Source organism: Anguilla anguilla, chromosome 1 (assembly GCF_013347855.1).
Source record: "Anguilla anguilla isolate fAngAng1 chromosome 1, fAngAng1.pri, whole genome shotgun sequence".
In the NCBI taxonomy this organism is placed as follows: Eukaryota; Metazoa; Chordata; class Actinopteri; order Anguilliformes; family Anguillidae; genus Anguilla; species Anguilla anguilla.
This window is the reverse complement of record NC_049201.1, coordinates 51,837,240-51,850,039: the sequence shown is the minus strand read 5'-3', so window position 1 is coordinate 51,850,039 and position 12,800 is coordinate 51,837,240. Positions and strand designations below refer to the sequence as shown.

The following is a 12,800-nucleotide window of genomic DNA, read 5'->3' as shown; positions in this document are numbered from 1 at the left end:
TTTCGACTAGCCTGGCCTGGTGCCGGAAGCACGGGCTGCGTCTCCTGACCGCGCCCAGGTCCGCGCCCGCGAGGCTGCAGAGCATCAGTCCTGCTGGCGTAGCCATGAATCAGCCCAGCCAGCGCCAGGAGATATGCAACCTCGGTGTCACCTGTCACACAGCCAATCATGAGCAACAGCAGGTAGCTGTCAGGGAATAATAAAGGGAGACGGGCAAACCTGTGCATCTCCCCTGACACCGCATAAATCCTCTCACTTTGGGAGCGAGCTCGCTCGCGGCTGCGGGCCGCGGACGGGCGGCCTCCGCGGGAATCTCGCTACGCATCTTTTTGGCAACGGCGTCGTTCTATCGCGCGTGCTGTACCAACGCGCCGAACGCGCAAAAACACCAGGGGAGCGGCGGTTTGTAATTTAGAAAGTGATAAAGCATTTGCACAAAAAAACAGGATTTTCCAGATGAATTCCCTGGGAAGAAAAATAAAAAACTCACACACAAACACACACACACACACACACACACATAAAGGCTTGCTGAAAAATGAGAAGTTGTTGACGTGAACACAGCATTAACTGACACACAGCTCTTTTGTACCAGCTAGAATTTGGTGAAATGCTGGAATGCGCAGGCCTCTGGGTTTGGCAGGGGGCTCTTTCAATCCACATGAACAGAAGGGCACTTCAGACTCAAAATCCTATACAATCCAGCAGCATATGACTTGCAGTATATCCTGCCCACCACATACACACACACACACACACACACACACACACACACACACACACACACACATGAATTCAGTACCCTGCGTGAAATCACGGCAGGCAGCGGCCCTTACCCGTGTGATCCAGCAGGGGATTGGTGGAGCCCCAGCGGTGGTAGAGGGTAGCGAGGTCATGGGAGTTGCAGTTCTTCAGGAAGCTGAGGATGTCGGAGGGAGTGTCGGGGGCCTCGCCCGTGGGCTCCTGCTTGGGCTCGGCGTGCTGGGCCCGGGGGGCTGGGACGGGGCTCCAGAGCGACTGGGAGGACCCGTACCCGCTCCCAACGATGCCCTCCGCCGCCCAGGGGTCGGCGGCCGCCTGTCGGGCCGGCAGCGGCGCCTGCGGGCTGCGGGTCTTAGTCCTGCCCTGGGAGAGGTGCGGGGGCAGCTGGGGCAGGGGGGACGCCCGTCCCCTAACGTGCTCCGACAGGCCGTGTTTGGTGGACAGCATGAAGCCCAGGCCCTCCTGGGGCAGCAGGTACCTGTCCCCCGGCTGGCCCCCCGTTTTGGAGCCGGGGGGAGGCCTCTGAGGCACCCCCGCGCTCTTCTCCAAGGCCCCGGCCGACGGCACCTTGGCGTAGATCTCCACCCGCGGCCGGCTCTGCGGGGACTCCTCTGCCTTGCGCTTGGGGGCTCTGTGGTTCCTGACGGCCGTCGGGCTGGGGGCGGGGCTGGGGCCGGGGGCCGGTCTTACGGCCGGGGGCGGGGCCCTGGCCTGGGAGGTGCCGGGCTGACTGCAGCCGGTCGCGCCGGCCTTGTCCCGCCTGGCGATGCCGGGCGCTGGCGGGCGTGTGCGGGGGGTCAGGGTGGAGGGGAGGGCGGGGCAGTCCTTCCCCCCCAGTACCGGCGGGGGCCCCGTGCGTCTGGGGAAAGCCAGGCCCTCCTTAGGGGCCTTCAGGCTGGTCCTCACGGCCCATTTGGGCGCCAGGGCGCTGCTGTTGACCTTGTGGGACACGGTCTGGTGCATCCACAGCACCTCGGGGTAGTACGTGACGTACGAGCAGTACGAGCACCGGTGTCTGACCAGCCCGTCCTTCAGCAGCGAGGAGGGCCCGTTTCTCCAGCCTTCTGATTGGACAGACAGATTCAGGGGAGCTGGGCGAGACCCATTTGGGGAGTGGCTCTCGGGCGTTTGGTCGTCTGGCAAGTTCTGATTGGTCCACGGGATCTCCTCGGGGCGGGAGCAGAGGGCAGAATGGCGAATCGGCTGCTGAAGGAGGGCTTTCCTCAGTTTTGAGTAAGTGCTATGGCTTCCTCTCTCTGCGTCGTTTCCTGTCGAATTTGCCACGTGCGCTTTAGAGCCTGGAGCGGGGGTGTTCCGCGCGTCCTCCTGGTGGCTTTGAATGTGTGACGCGAAGAAGGCGGAGTCAGCTGTCGCAAAGTCACAGAGGTTGCAAACGTATGGCTTTTCATCTGCAGGAGACACAAAAACTCAGCTGTCAGGATATCACTCTGGAACATGTATTACACAAGAACAGCCATAGGCCAATTTACCAGGGTGGCAGGGGTAGCATTTGCCACCCCAAATAGGCCAGCTCTAATTTTTGAACAAAAAAGCACGCTAAAACATTTTAAATAATTAATTAGCAAAAGGATAGATAAATCTAAATATTGTTGATCCCAGTTGACTTTGTGTTTGTCGTCATAATAAATGGATTTTAATTGGTTTAACTATTTCTAAAGAGTTCTTCTGGAAAAAAACAATTCAACAATTGCAATCAAATTAGCATTGGTACCAGTACAATGACTAACATTACGTCCACAAAGTTAGGAGGGGGGGTGAATTGTGTCTCCTCCAACGTTGGAAAAGTAAACAAAAATACATGTTTACTTGTTTAAACTTGTTTATTTTGTTTACTTTACCAAACTTTACTTAACCCCCCCCCCGCAAACTACAAACACTATTAATTAAATCATCTCTCTTTTTCTTTGACTTATGTAGAGAATGCATTGTATACATTATGTATTAAATCATCACTGCCACTTTCTTTGACATTAGTAGCGTCTTTTCGGATATGCAAAGATTTCTGCCTGTGTATGTTGTTGTCCAATATCTATTTTCAAACGTGACGATGTGGATGGATATAACTGTTAGCTAGTCTCAGCAGTGAAACTCGAACAACAGCTAGCTAGCTAGCTAGCAAGGAAAATAGCAATCGGAGTCATCTTACTCCTAGCTACAATGAAGCTAATCAGAAAATGCCAAATAAACACAAAGATGTATCTCAATTTTGGAAAACAGACCAGAAGAAAAAAGTAACCAAGTTTCCAAAACTGAATAACTGAATATTTTAAAAGCACACCAACCTGAACACCAAACATTAACATCTGCCTTCAATAAGGCAGGTAACTTACTGCACTGCTTTTGTTTGTGACATTGCTTGTCAAAGTTGCAACAGTGGAGCGCTCATTTTCTAAATTTAAATTAATCAAGAACTACCTGGCAGGAGAGACAGAATGGACTGGCTACACTTTCTATCGAGAGCATCAGACCCCGGGAGCTAATTAGCAGGAGATTGCAAGGCTAGTCAGGTGCCCTTCAAATGAGTCAACAGACAAAGTGATTTTCAAGGGCATTTTCAGTTTATGATGGGCTGTTATAAGTTGAGTTCACTATTTCATTTACTTTTTCTAAAAGTGAAAGCACCACATAATTTCCAAGTGTGAAAACTGGAAGTAGGCTGGGTGAGGGTTTATTTAGTAAACACGCCTTTTGTTCTTGAAAATTCCATACTGTGGAAATTGCATCTGTGGATAAGAAATGGGATGTACAGTTCAATTGGGGATTGCCGTTCGCCTGTGATACTTGTTATTCTATCACAATACTTGAATATTGTTCAGCTTGTGGTGCTGTTGAAACAAGTGCACTGTTTCATTCATGTGCCGAGTATATTTTTGTTTACTTTGTGATCTACTGGGCCATATTTTGAGTTGTCACACGGATGTCTTATTGCCATAATGCTCAAAACTGGCATTACTGTAAATAGATGCCATTTTGCATTTTTTTACTCACGTCAAAATGTCGCCCCCCTGTTCGCACAGGCTAAAATTGCCTATGGGAACAATTAAAAAAGAACAATAAGAAAGTTACGTTTCTTGTTTTTTCTTTTATTTTAAAATATCATGTAATATTAAAACAAATTAAATTTGAAGAGTATAATGGGATATATCCCAAATAATCCTGAATCCTAAACTATACCCCACATTTTAAGACATTTATGAAACTATAAAAGTGGCTGTTAGTTTAGCACAAGGTGCCAGGATCTGAATAAGGACTCCATTTGTAAAAGAGACCACAAACTGCAACCATGGGCAGGTCCTGTGAGAGCTAAAAATTTGATTTTGTGAAAAAGGTATTGAATGTGTATGCCCACCAGATGGCAGCACAGCATAAAATATGTTGTAAACCAGCATTCTCTTATGTGCAGAGAACGTTAAATAATATGTTATGGGCTTCCAGGAAATGTGTGTGCATGTTTTTAGCTCAAAAACTCATGAATAAGAATTCAAAAAGAATTTTCCATAGTTTCAGCAAGTAGCTTCTTGTGGAAATTCACTTACTACATCATTAAATTTACATACTGAATTATTAAAATGTTAAAATATTATCAAGGCCGTCCTGGCCAAACTGCATAAAATCGAATCTAAATGTGCCTCTCTTGAAGATGATTAAACACCTTGGAGGAATGCAGAATGTACCATGTACAGTAACTAAAATAGCTCAGTGTTTTAGACTGCTTAAAATAATTACTACAGTTTCTCTTTTCATACTATTTTTACAGTCTTCTCTCAATCTGAAGCAGATGTCTTCACAGTGGTTCATGGAAACAGTCAAAATGTTGGGATTCTTAATGATAGGAACACAGCATTAGTACAGTACATAAGTACAGTGTACAATTAACGTTTATGCTACAATTATGTATGAACACTACCAAAAACACTTAATTAGAGATTAAAATAGTAAAAAAAAAATAATAACACCAGCTTGAAGGAAACTGAGCTGTTTAACAAGAAACAAAATATGTTGCTGGGGGGGGGGGGGGGGGGGGGGCATATGAGAGGCAGCGCAGGGGCGCGCCACACGGTGGCGCCACACGTCGATATCGGCGCGGCCACCGCCGGCGACAGCCACCGCAGCGCCGCAGGAATGCGCAGCGCTAATCGGCGGGTGGGGGGGACAGGGGGCCTGGGAAAGCCAGGCCGCCGGCTTCCTGCGGCCCCTCCAGGAGCGGGGGCTGTTTACACAACGCGCGCCTCTGCATGCGCGCCGGGCCGGCCCTTCCCCTCCAGCCCCGCCGCCGGAGCAGATGGGACACCACTCCATTCAATTTTTCAATTAGACAAGGAGACGGCCATCTGTTTTTAATTCACGGGCCCATTGTACGGCTGCAGCAGGACTAATGCTGCGGGTGCGCTGGAAGAAATTTCACCGGTTGGCGGGTGGGGAGGGGTGCGGGGGGGGGGCGGATGGGGGGTGGGGGGTGGTTATGTTAGATGAGGAGAGGATTCTCTCTCCCGGCGCTAACTGCTATTTCCCATTGAGTTCTCACCTTGGCAACGGGCTAAACACGGAGGAAACTAAAAGCAGACTGCATAAGCGGCCTTTCAGGTTGTCATGTGTCGCGGCTGGATGAATTGAATTTTGGGAAAGCTGACGTCACTGAGACAGAAGGGGCTCCAGTATTGACAGGCCGCAGTGTTGACTGTGTGCAGAGTATTAATGCATTAGGCGGTGCATTAGGTGCACTGTATAACAGATGCTGGAAATATACAGTGGATACTGTAACTGCAGCCAAATGCCGCTCCAGGCAATTCACCCAGAACATGAGGTTTTGCTGCCAAAGTGATTGATTTATTTTAGATGAATCAGTCAATCAGGCTACCCCTGCTCCTCCCAATGGGACATTCTTGGCAAAGTACTACATATAGAAGTGGATTCAAGAGAAGACATGATGCTGGAAGTACATGACTGATAATTGGATAACTCACTATGTATCACCACGTTTAGCAGCCGGTACAATTAATCCCTTCTCAGCATGGTTGATGGCTGCAGCACAGCCTCGCATATTTAAAAGCGGCTCGCTCAATATGACCTGTGCTTCAGGGTGCGGGCGCTTTCTGCCCATGAGAACTGATCTAAGGTCAGCTTGTCCGTAGCCCTTAAGTCCTGACCCCAATTACAGAGTGTAAAAGTTATTACTGTTCCAGGATCAGCTGCTAAGTGAAAAAAAATTTACCTCGGCAACAGAAGAGTTATCTTTTTCTGCCTCTGTGCTTTAGGTTCACTGATTTCCTTTGTTCTGCCTTGCATTCTCAATTCACCCTCGTGGATGAAAGCTTACCCAAATAAGGCAACTGGTCTGGGGGGTGGGGGGGGGTGTGAGTTCCTGAGACAGGAAGTTCTGAAATAACATTCAAAAGCAGTCTGAAGACAGCTGGTCCTATTTTTGACATTTACACTACTACAAAAGAACACTGAGGTTTATTTAAATTTGTAATTGTAGACTAAGAGGTGATGAAATTAAAACATACGGTCCGTGGTGTATGTATGCCTTGTCAAAGCAAATGTTAGATGTATAAAAACCAAAGCAACAAGATGCCAGTAATCCGACAGTTTAAAATCATTTATAATTTAAGTCAAAAATCTCCTGTTGGCCTCACAGAGACGCATGAATTATTGAAAATCCTTGGCAAGCTTAACTGCAGGGAAGATTGGGAATGGTTAACATGACCAACTTGTCACTGTCTTTGTGACAAGCCTTACTTACATATAGAAGGTACTTACTTTCTTTATGGTTTTTATACATGTTTCTGGATGAAGCCATAAAAAACAATTTAAAAAACTGCCTTCTATATGTAAGTATATTTAACTGGCTGTATTACTGCTTTGGGAAGAAGTGGGTTCATCTGAACAAGCACGATGTACCTCCAGTTCTCACCACTAGGCGGCTCTGTCTTTCACAAACATGTCAGTTTCAAGGGCCGAAATCAGCCAAAAGCCAATACACGCTATCTGTTATGGAGGTGGAATTACGCATGTTAAAAACCTCTCAGTGTCTCAAAACGGGGCTCGTCGGTGTTAACGATCACGTTCTGTGGTTTTGGCAACTGCGTGAACAGGCACACTCGCCTCTGGGTTAAAAACAAATGGCTACGCCGTGTCTTTCGTGCCGAATGTCAATACGGTTGCTGACTGTCACAGATAATGCAGCTTGGCCCTCTTTATAAACTGATAGCACAGAGTGTTTTTATCCTTCCATTAGAGAGAGAGCTTACATTGTCCGGAGCAGCCTGGGTTGAAAATGCCCACAGCGTGCGCCGTCTTTTGCTATTCTAATCCTATTGCAGGGGACTGCAGAACAAAGGTGCTGTATTTCCTGTTCTTCAATTAAGCTCGGCTTACCGACCTCCTTGCCTCCACCGACGGCATGTTTACGGCCTCCTTAATACACACGTCATATATTTTTAATTCAGTTCTGCGGCTTACAGCGCTGTGGATGTTCGCTGTGGGGGGAAAATACCCCTTGATAATTCACCAACGAAGCCATCCACGTCCACTGCATCGGCGCAGTTCAGGCAGGTATTTTGATATTTGCTTGGCGCCGACTAAGCAAAACGCAAATGCTTTAGAGAGGTATGCAAATGTGTCTTAAAAAAAGGTTCAGTGTAGGATGAATAAGTATTCATTTTAGTGTGGCTACTAACTGAGATAAATAATCATTTAAAATACGCTATGCATAAAAAATAACTAAGCAATGTCATTCCACTTAAAATGATCATTGAGAACGTAAAATAAAAAACTGTATGTAGTTATATTTAACTGTAGTTGAATTTCCACATAGATGGCCACCACAAATGAGGATATAACAAGTGGATCATTTACACCACAGGGAAGCTATTCATCTGTTACTACCCCATATAAATGAGTAAAACAAAATATTTTGTGGCAATAATAAGTAGCTTGAATGCAACTGATACATTTCTCTGCAGGGAGAAGGGAAGCCAAAAAAGGCGCTTAATGGGGTGATACAGATGTAGTCAAAAACAAGAGATCGACCCATTTAATATACACTAATTGTAGTCCATTTACTGCACTGGAAAAATGCAATTTGATATGTTTTGAGTGCTACCCATTGCTCATATTTCGCTCTGTCATTAAGAGGTTTCGGCAAAACACTGTGGGGATGCCAAAATGAACTCCAAATAAATGTGTATTTGTCATCATACCGAGTCGCTCTCCTCTATTTAACTTTACATTTCTGTGCAACATTATGTAGTAATGCTGCCTGTATTGTGTGAGCATGGTGTCCCCTCTCTCTTACCAGTGGAGGTGAGCTGGCCTCTCTCCCCTGTCCCGTCCTCTCCCTGGGCAGAGGATGGGGGCGAGCCCGGGCTGGCAGATCCGGACTCCGCCTCGCTGACCGAACCCCAGCGGGCCGCGCCCCCGGCCCCGCCCTCGCCGGCGCCCCGCCCCTCCCTGCGGTGCACGCGCAGGTGCAGCGCCATCTGCTGGTGGGAGCGGAAGGTCTTGCCGCACTCGAAGCACTCGGCGGACTTGCTGCGGGAGGAGCGGCGGCCCTGGCGGGACGGGGGGCGGTACTCCGAGTCGCTCAGGCTGTCGGGGCTGACGTCGCCCGAGGAGGAGGCGTGGCCGAGCCTCTCGCCGCCCCGGTGACCGCCGATCTGGGGGGTGTGGCCCGCGCTGCCCCGCCTCTTCCCACCCGCGCCGTGCGGCTCCGCCTCCCGCCGGCGCTTCTCCTGCCCCACCAGGACGTACTCGCCCCTGTCCCGGTCGTACGCCACGTCGGCGTCCGCCAGCGCCTCGTCCCAGCCCAGGCCCCGCCCGTTCTCCGCCGCCTCCACCACCCTGCCCCGGGTGGCCAGCTGCCAGGCCTGGTAGCTGCACACCGGGTCCAGCTCCGGGATGCGCCTTCCCAGCGTCCTCTGGGCCGAGGGGCCTTTGAGCCCCACGGGCACGAGGCCCAGATGCTCCATGAAGCGCCTCTTGGTGGCGGGTGCGTCCGAGTCGTCGTCGTTGCCGCCGTGCTTCCCGCGGCCCTGTTGCCTGGCGCCCGGCGCGGGGGGGTGGGTCTGGCTGTGGACCCTTTCGTGGGCCCTCAGGTTCTCCCGGTCGTGGAAGAGGTTCCCGCACCTGGAGCAGAGCTGGTAGAGGCAGGCCACGCCCGCTCCGGGCGCCTCGTCCTGGGCCACGTCGTTGATGGTGGCGGCGTGCTCCGGGTCGGGCCGCTGCCGGGTCGCCCGCCCCCCGGCCCGGGCCCCGTGGGTCTTCATGTGGTTCTTGAGGAACCAGGCCTCGCGGAAGCGGCGCCCGCACACGCGGCAGCCGTGCTCGAAGGTGCCCAGGTGCTTCTTCATGTGCGCCTTCAGGAACCAGGCCTGGGTGAAGAGCTGGCCGCACACCTCGCAGGGGAACTCGCCCTCAGCACCTTCGCCCTCGCCTTCCCCCTCGACCTCGCCCTCGCCCTCCCCCTCCCCGCCCTCGTCCGGCCCGACCTCGCCCTCGGCCGCCGAGCCGTCCACGGTGATGTGGGCCTTCTCCACGTGGCTGAGGAGCTGGTCCTCCCTCTGGGTCTCGTAGCCGCACAGGCGGCAGCGGTACGGCCGCCGGCAGGCCTGCGCGTGCTGCTCCAGCTCCGCCCGGCTCCCCATGCTCCTCCCGCAGACGGAGCAGCGGAACGCCGACGCGCCGGCCTCGCCCTTCCCCCTCTTGACGCTCCTCATCAGGGTCTTGGCCCGGTCCTCCCTGGCCCCGCCCCCTCCGGCCGCCCCGTTGCAGGCGGACGCGCTCTTGGTCGGGCTGGTGCAGCCGCCGTCCAGCCCCTCCCCCACCTGCCCCTCCCCCAGCTCGGCGAGCCCCGCCTCCACCTCCTCCTCCTCCTCCTTGTAGCCGTGGCTCAGGGTGGCGATCTTGTGGCTGCGGATGTGAACCTTGAGGTTGCCCTTCTGGGAGGCCCTGTGGTGGCAGTAGGGGCACTTGTAGGGCCGGGCGCCCGTGTGCTTGCGCATGTGCTGCGAGAGCGAGCTCTGGAAGGGGAAGCCCTTGCCGCAGATCCCGCAGCTGTAGCTGGGCGACTTCTCCTCCTCGCCGTCGCTGCGGCTCGCCTTGCTCCCGTCCTCGGACCCCTCCTGGCGCTCCATCGGAGCCGCGCCGTCCGCCGGGGTCTCCGTGACGACGCTTCCACCACCACGCAAAAGGGCCACGGGGCCTCTCCTCTTCTCAGCGGTGCATGGTCCGCGGATTCCTCCTCTGTTTAATTCGGCTAAACAATGTCAAACAGTTACAACATGAATCGTGCAGATTTTGACTGAATAACGCCAGGCTTTCTCCGACGCTCTGTTATGGCTCTCAGTTAGGGGGCGCTCTGGAGTTCCTCTCCAATATCACCTGAAATGTCACTCCTCAGACCTGTGGGAATAAAATGGGAGAGGGGAAAAAAAGCATTAGCGACGTGTACGCTCGCGGTGTGCAGAGAAAACACTACCTGTATCTGTATCTGTCTAACCCAGAAAAGCATCTGCACCTGAGTCTGCATGTGGAACGGGGGAGAGTGCTGAGCAACGTTACAGAGGGGCGGGGGGTGTTGAACAGTAAGTAGAATGATGCAGATGAACTGTCCACGGGAGGGGAGGGGGGGGCTGTTATCTGTTTGTCTTGCACTGTGAACGCATCTGTCAGTGTGTTGGGAAACGCATTAAAAAGCGGTTTTATTGCACGCAACAAATTACTGCTGTTTCGGGTTCCGTTTACAGCTTTTAAAATTTTTTCCCTCTCCTCTTCCGAACATCATTGGTTAACCGTGAAGAAAAGACCTCTGCGTACAATGCCTTAACTGTGCATTTCTGCATATGGTATTTAGGCTCAGATACACCCCTACTGTCCACAGACGCGTCTCTCCTCTGGAACTCCACTGCCTCTGATTACAGCCCCATCCAAACTGCCTCTCAATGACGTACTCTGTTACGCAGATGGCTCTGGGCTTCATTGGGCCTGTCTTTATGTGTGGGGGTGCGGGGAGGGTTTGTGGGTACACGTGCACACAGAATGACCGTTTGTTCACAGAAAGCCACTTCTTCCAATGGAACGTTAGAAAAGTGGCACAGAAAGATCTGAGCTCCGGCAGATAAAAACGCTGGTATTCATTTTTCTTCTTCTTTGTATTCATTGATAGCCAAGCGCAATTCAAATTCAAATAACTTTTATTTTTTCCATGATGGAACTGTGTCAAACTTCTTAAGCCAACTTAGTACCGTGCATAACTAAAATCCAGACACCAGTGACATAAAATGAAGATGTAAAGTACATATACTTCAAAGTACATATACTTAAATCTACACACAGACAGCTCAGAGTTACTGCAGAACAGCAGTTCGCGTCGCGAAGACCTTGGTATAATGCTAAGGCTGCTCACTTGGACTCCGACTCATAACAGGAAGTGGCTCATTTGCTTTGTTTTTTTCCATCAGCATTTTGAGGACAGGAGACACAAATCTGATCCCTTTCCCCTAATCACGAATTCCCATCTATCACGGGCTGGAGTGGGTTACAAATGTGGGCATCGCAAAACAAAAGTACATGATGCATAAGCACAAAAAAAAAACACAAAACACCTCACTTCAGACCGTTCGTTGTCGGGTAGGTCAAACATTCCAACTACTGTGCCGTCGAGAAAGGACTGAACGTGAAATGACCATCAGATATGAAGCACTTTCCATTGCAGGCACCCGAATGAAACAGTCTAAATGACCCTGTTTAAGTGTTCTCACGTGCGGCAAGTCGGTTATGACCGAACGCGATGGGCCGCCCTTCCCCTCGCTGCGTACCCATCGATATCCCTTCTAATGCAATAAAGAACTCCAACATTTTGAAAGAGTGTTCAAAACCCATTAGAAGGTCTACTGTATCATTAAATTCTGTCACAGCGTGGAAGCTCGCTCTCGGCTGATACGAAGATGATTGTTCAAGGGCAAACGCAATATAAAAATCAATATCTTAAACGCGCCTTTCCGCCGCTTGCCCTACAGGCAATAAGACGACACTAATCTTCAAGAGCAGACATCGAGCGTTTCAAACGACTGCCGCGACGTCCTTTACCGTTGTCGTTGCCGCTTGAAATTTCCACAGAGTCTGCAAACAGAGGAACTCAACCGATTCCTTTGTCTGCGATGCTCGCTTCCCTGTTTATGGTTTGATACGTAAAAGCTGTACTGTTTAAGGTAAAAGCACACTCGCACACGCGATGGCGAGACAAATCTTTCACTTGCTGTGCGTTCGCCTCCTTTATTAAATCTCTCAGAATATTGATAGGATTGCTCCAAGCAATGTAAATAAAACATCATCACACCATCTCTGGTAAAATAACCATAGAGATTTTGGGGTCTAACATGATAGATCAAGACTGATTCTTCTCTCATCTTCACAGAGACGGATTACCCTCCTCACCGGAGTCTATGTTAGTGTGTTCCGACTGACAATAAAACAGTTTGCTACATTTACTGAACGGATAAAGATCTAGGTATCATCTAGGTATCATCTGAGGCCTTTGCCACAAAATTGAATCTGCAGTATGCATATATCACTCATGACATCACTCATGAAATGCGTGTCTGGATAAGCTCTGGCATGAAGCTGCCACTAAAGGAGGATGAGCCCCAGCGGTCCTTTCAGAATGTGTGGGCCCCAGCACAGAGACAGGGTCTCACGGAGAATAGGCCCCAGAATAGAGCTTTACCTGCTAGGAAATATGTGCCCCAGCATGGAGCTGCTCCTTTCAGAATGTGTGGGCCCCAGCCCAGAGACAAGGTCTCACACAGAATAGGCCCCAGAATAGAGAGGGTATGTGTCCCAGCATGGGGCTGTGTCTCACAGAAAATGTGGGCCCCAGCACAGAGCTGCACCTCTCAAAGAGAATACACCCCAGCATAGAGCTCCACCTGTCAGACAGTATGGACCCCAACACAGAGCTGCATTTGTGAGAGAACTGTGAAAGAGCATGGGTCCCAGCATTGCATCTCTCAGAAAGA

The 12,800-nt window shown here is 50.7% G+C and overlaps 1 protein-coding gene across 7 annotated transcripts in view; it reads right to left on the bottom strand.

The window, feature by feature from the left end:
* Window positions 1-12,800, bottom strand: part of znf516 (zinc finger protein 516) — a 47,857-nt gene that overhangs the window by 10,379 nt on the left and 24,678 nt on the right. For all 7 annotated transcript variants that reach the window (XM_035381731.1, XM_035381724.1, XM_035381751.1 and 4 more), the window contains 2 exons: window positions 8,081-10,185; window positions 837-2,171 (listed from right to left, as the gene is read on the bottom strand). In XM_035381731.1, coding sequence (XP_035237622.1) covers window positions 837-2,171; window positions 8,081-9,917 — 3,172 coding nt within the window. In that variant the 5' untranslated portion in view covers window positions 9,918-10,185. The remainder of the gene's footprint in view (window positions 1-836; window positions 2,172-8,080; window positions 10,186-12,800) is intronic.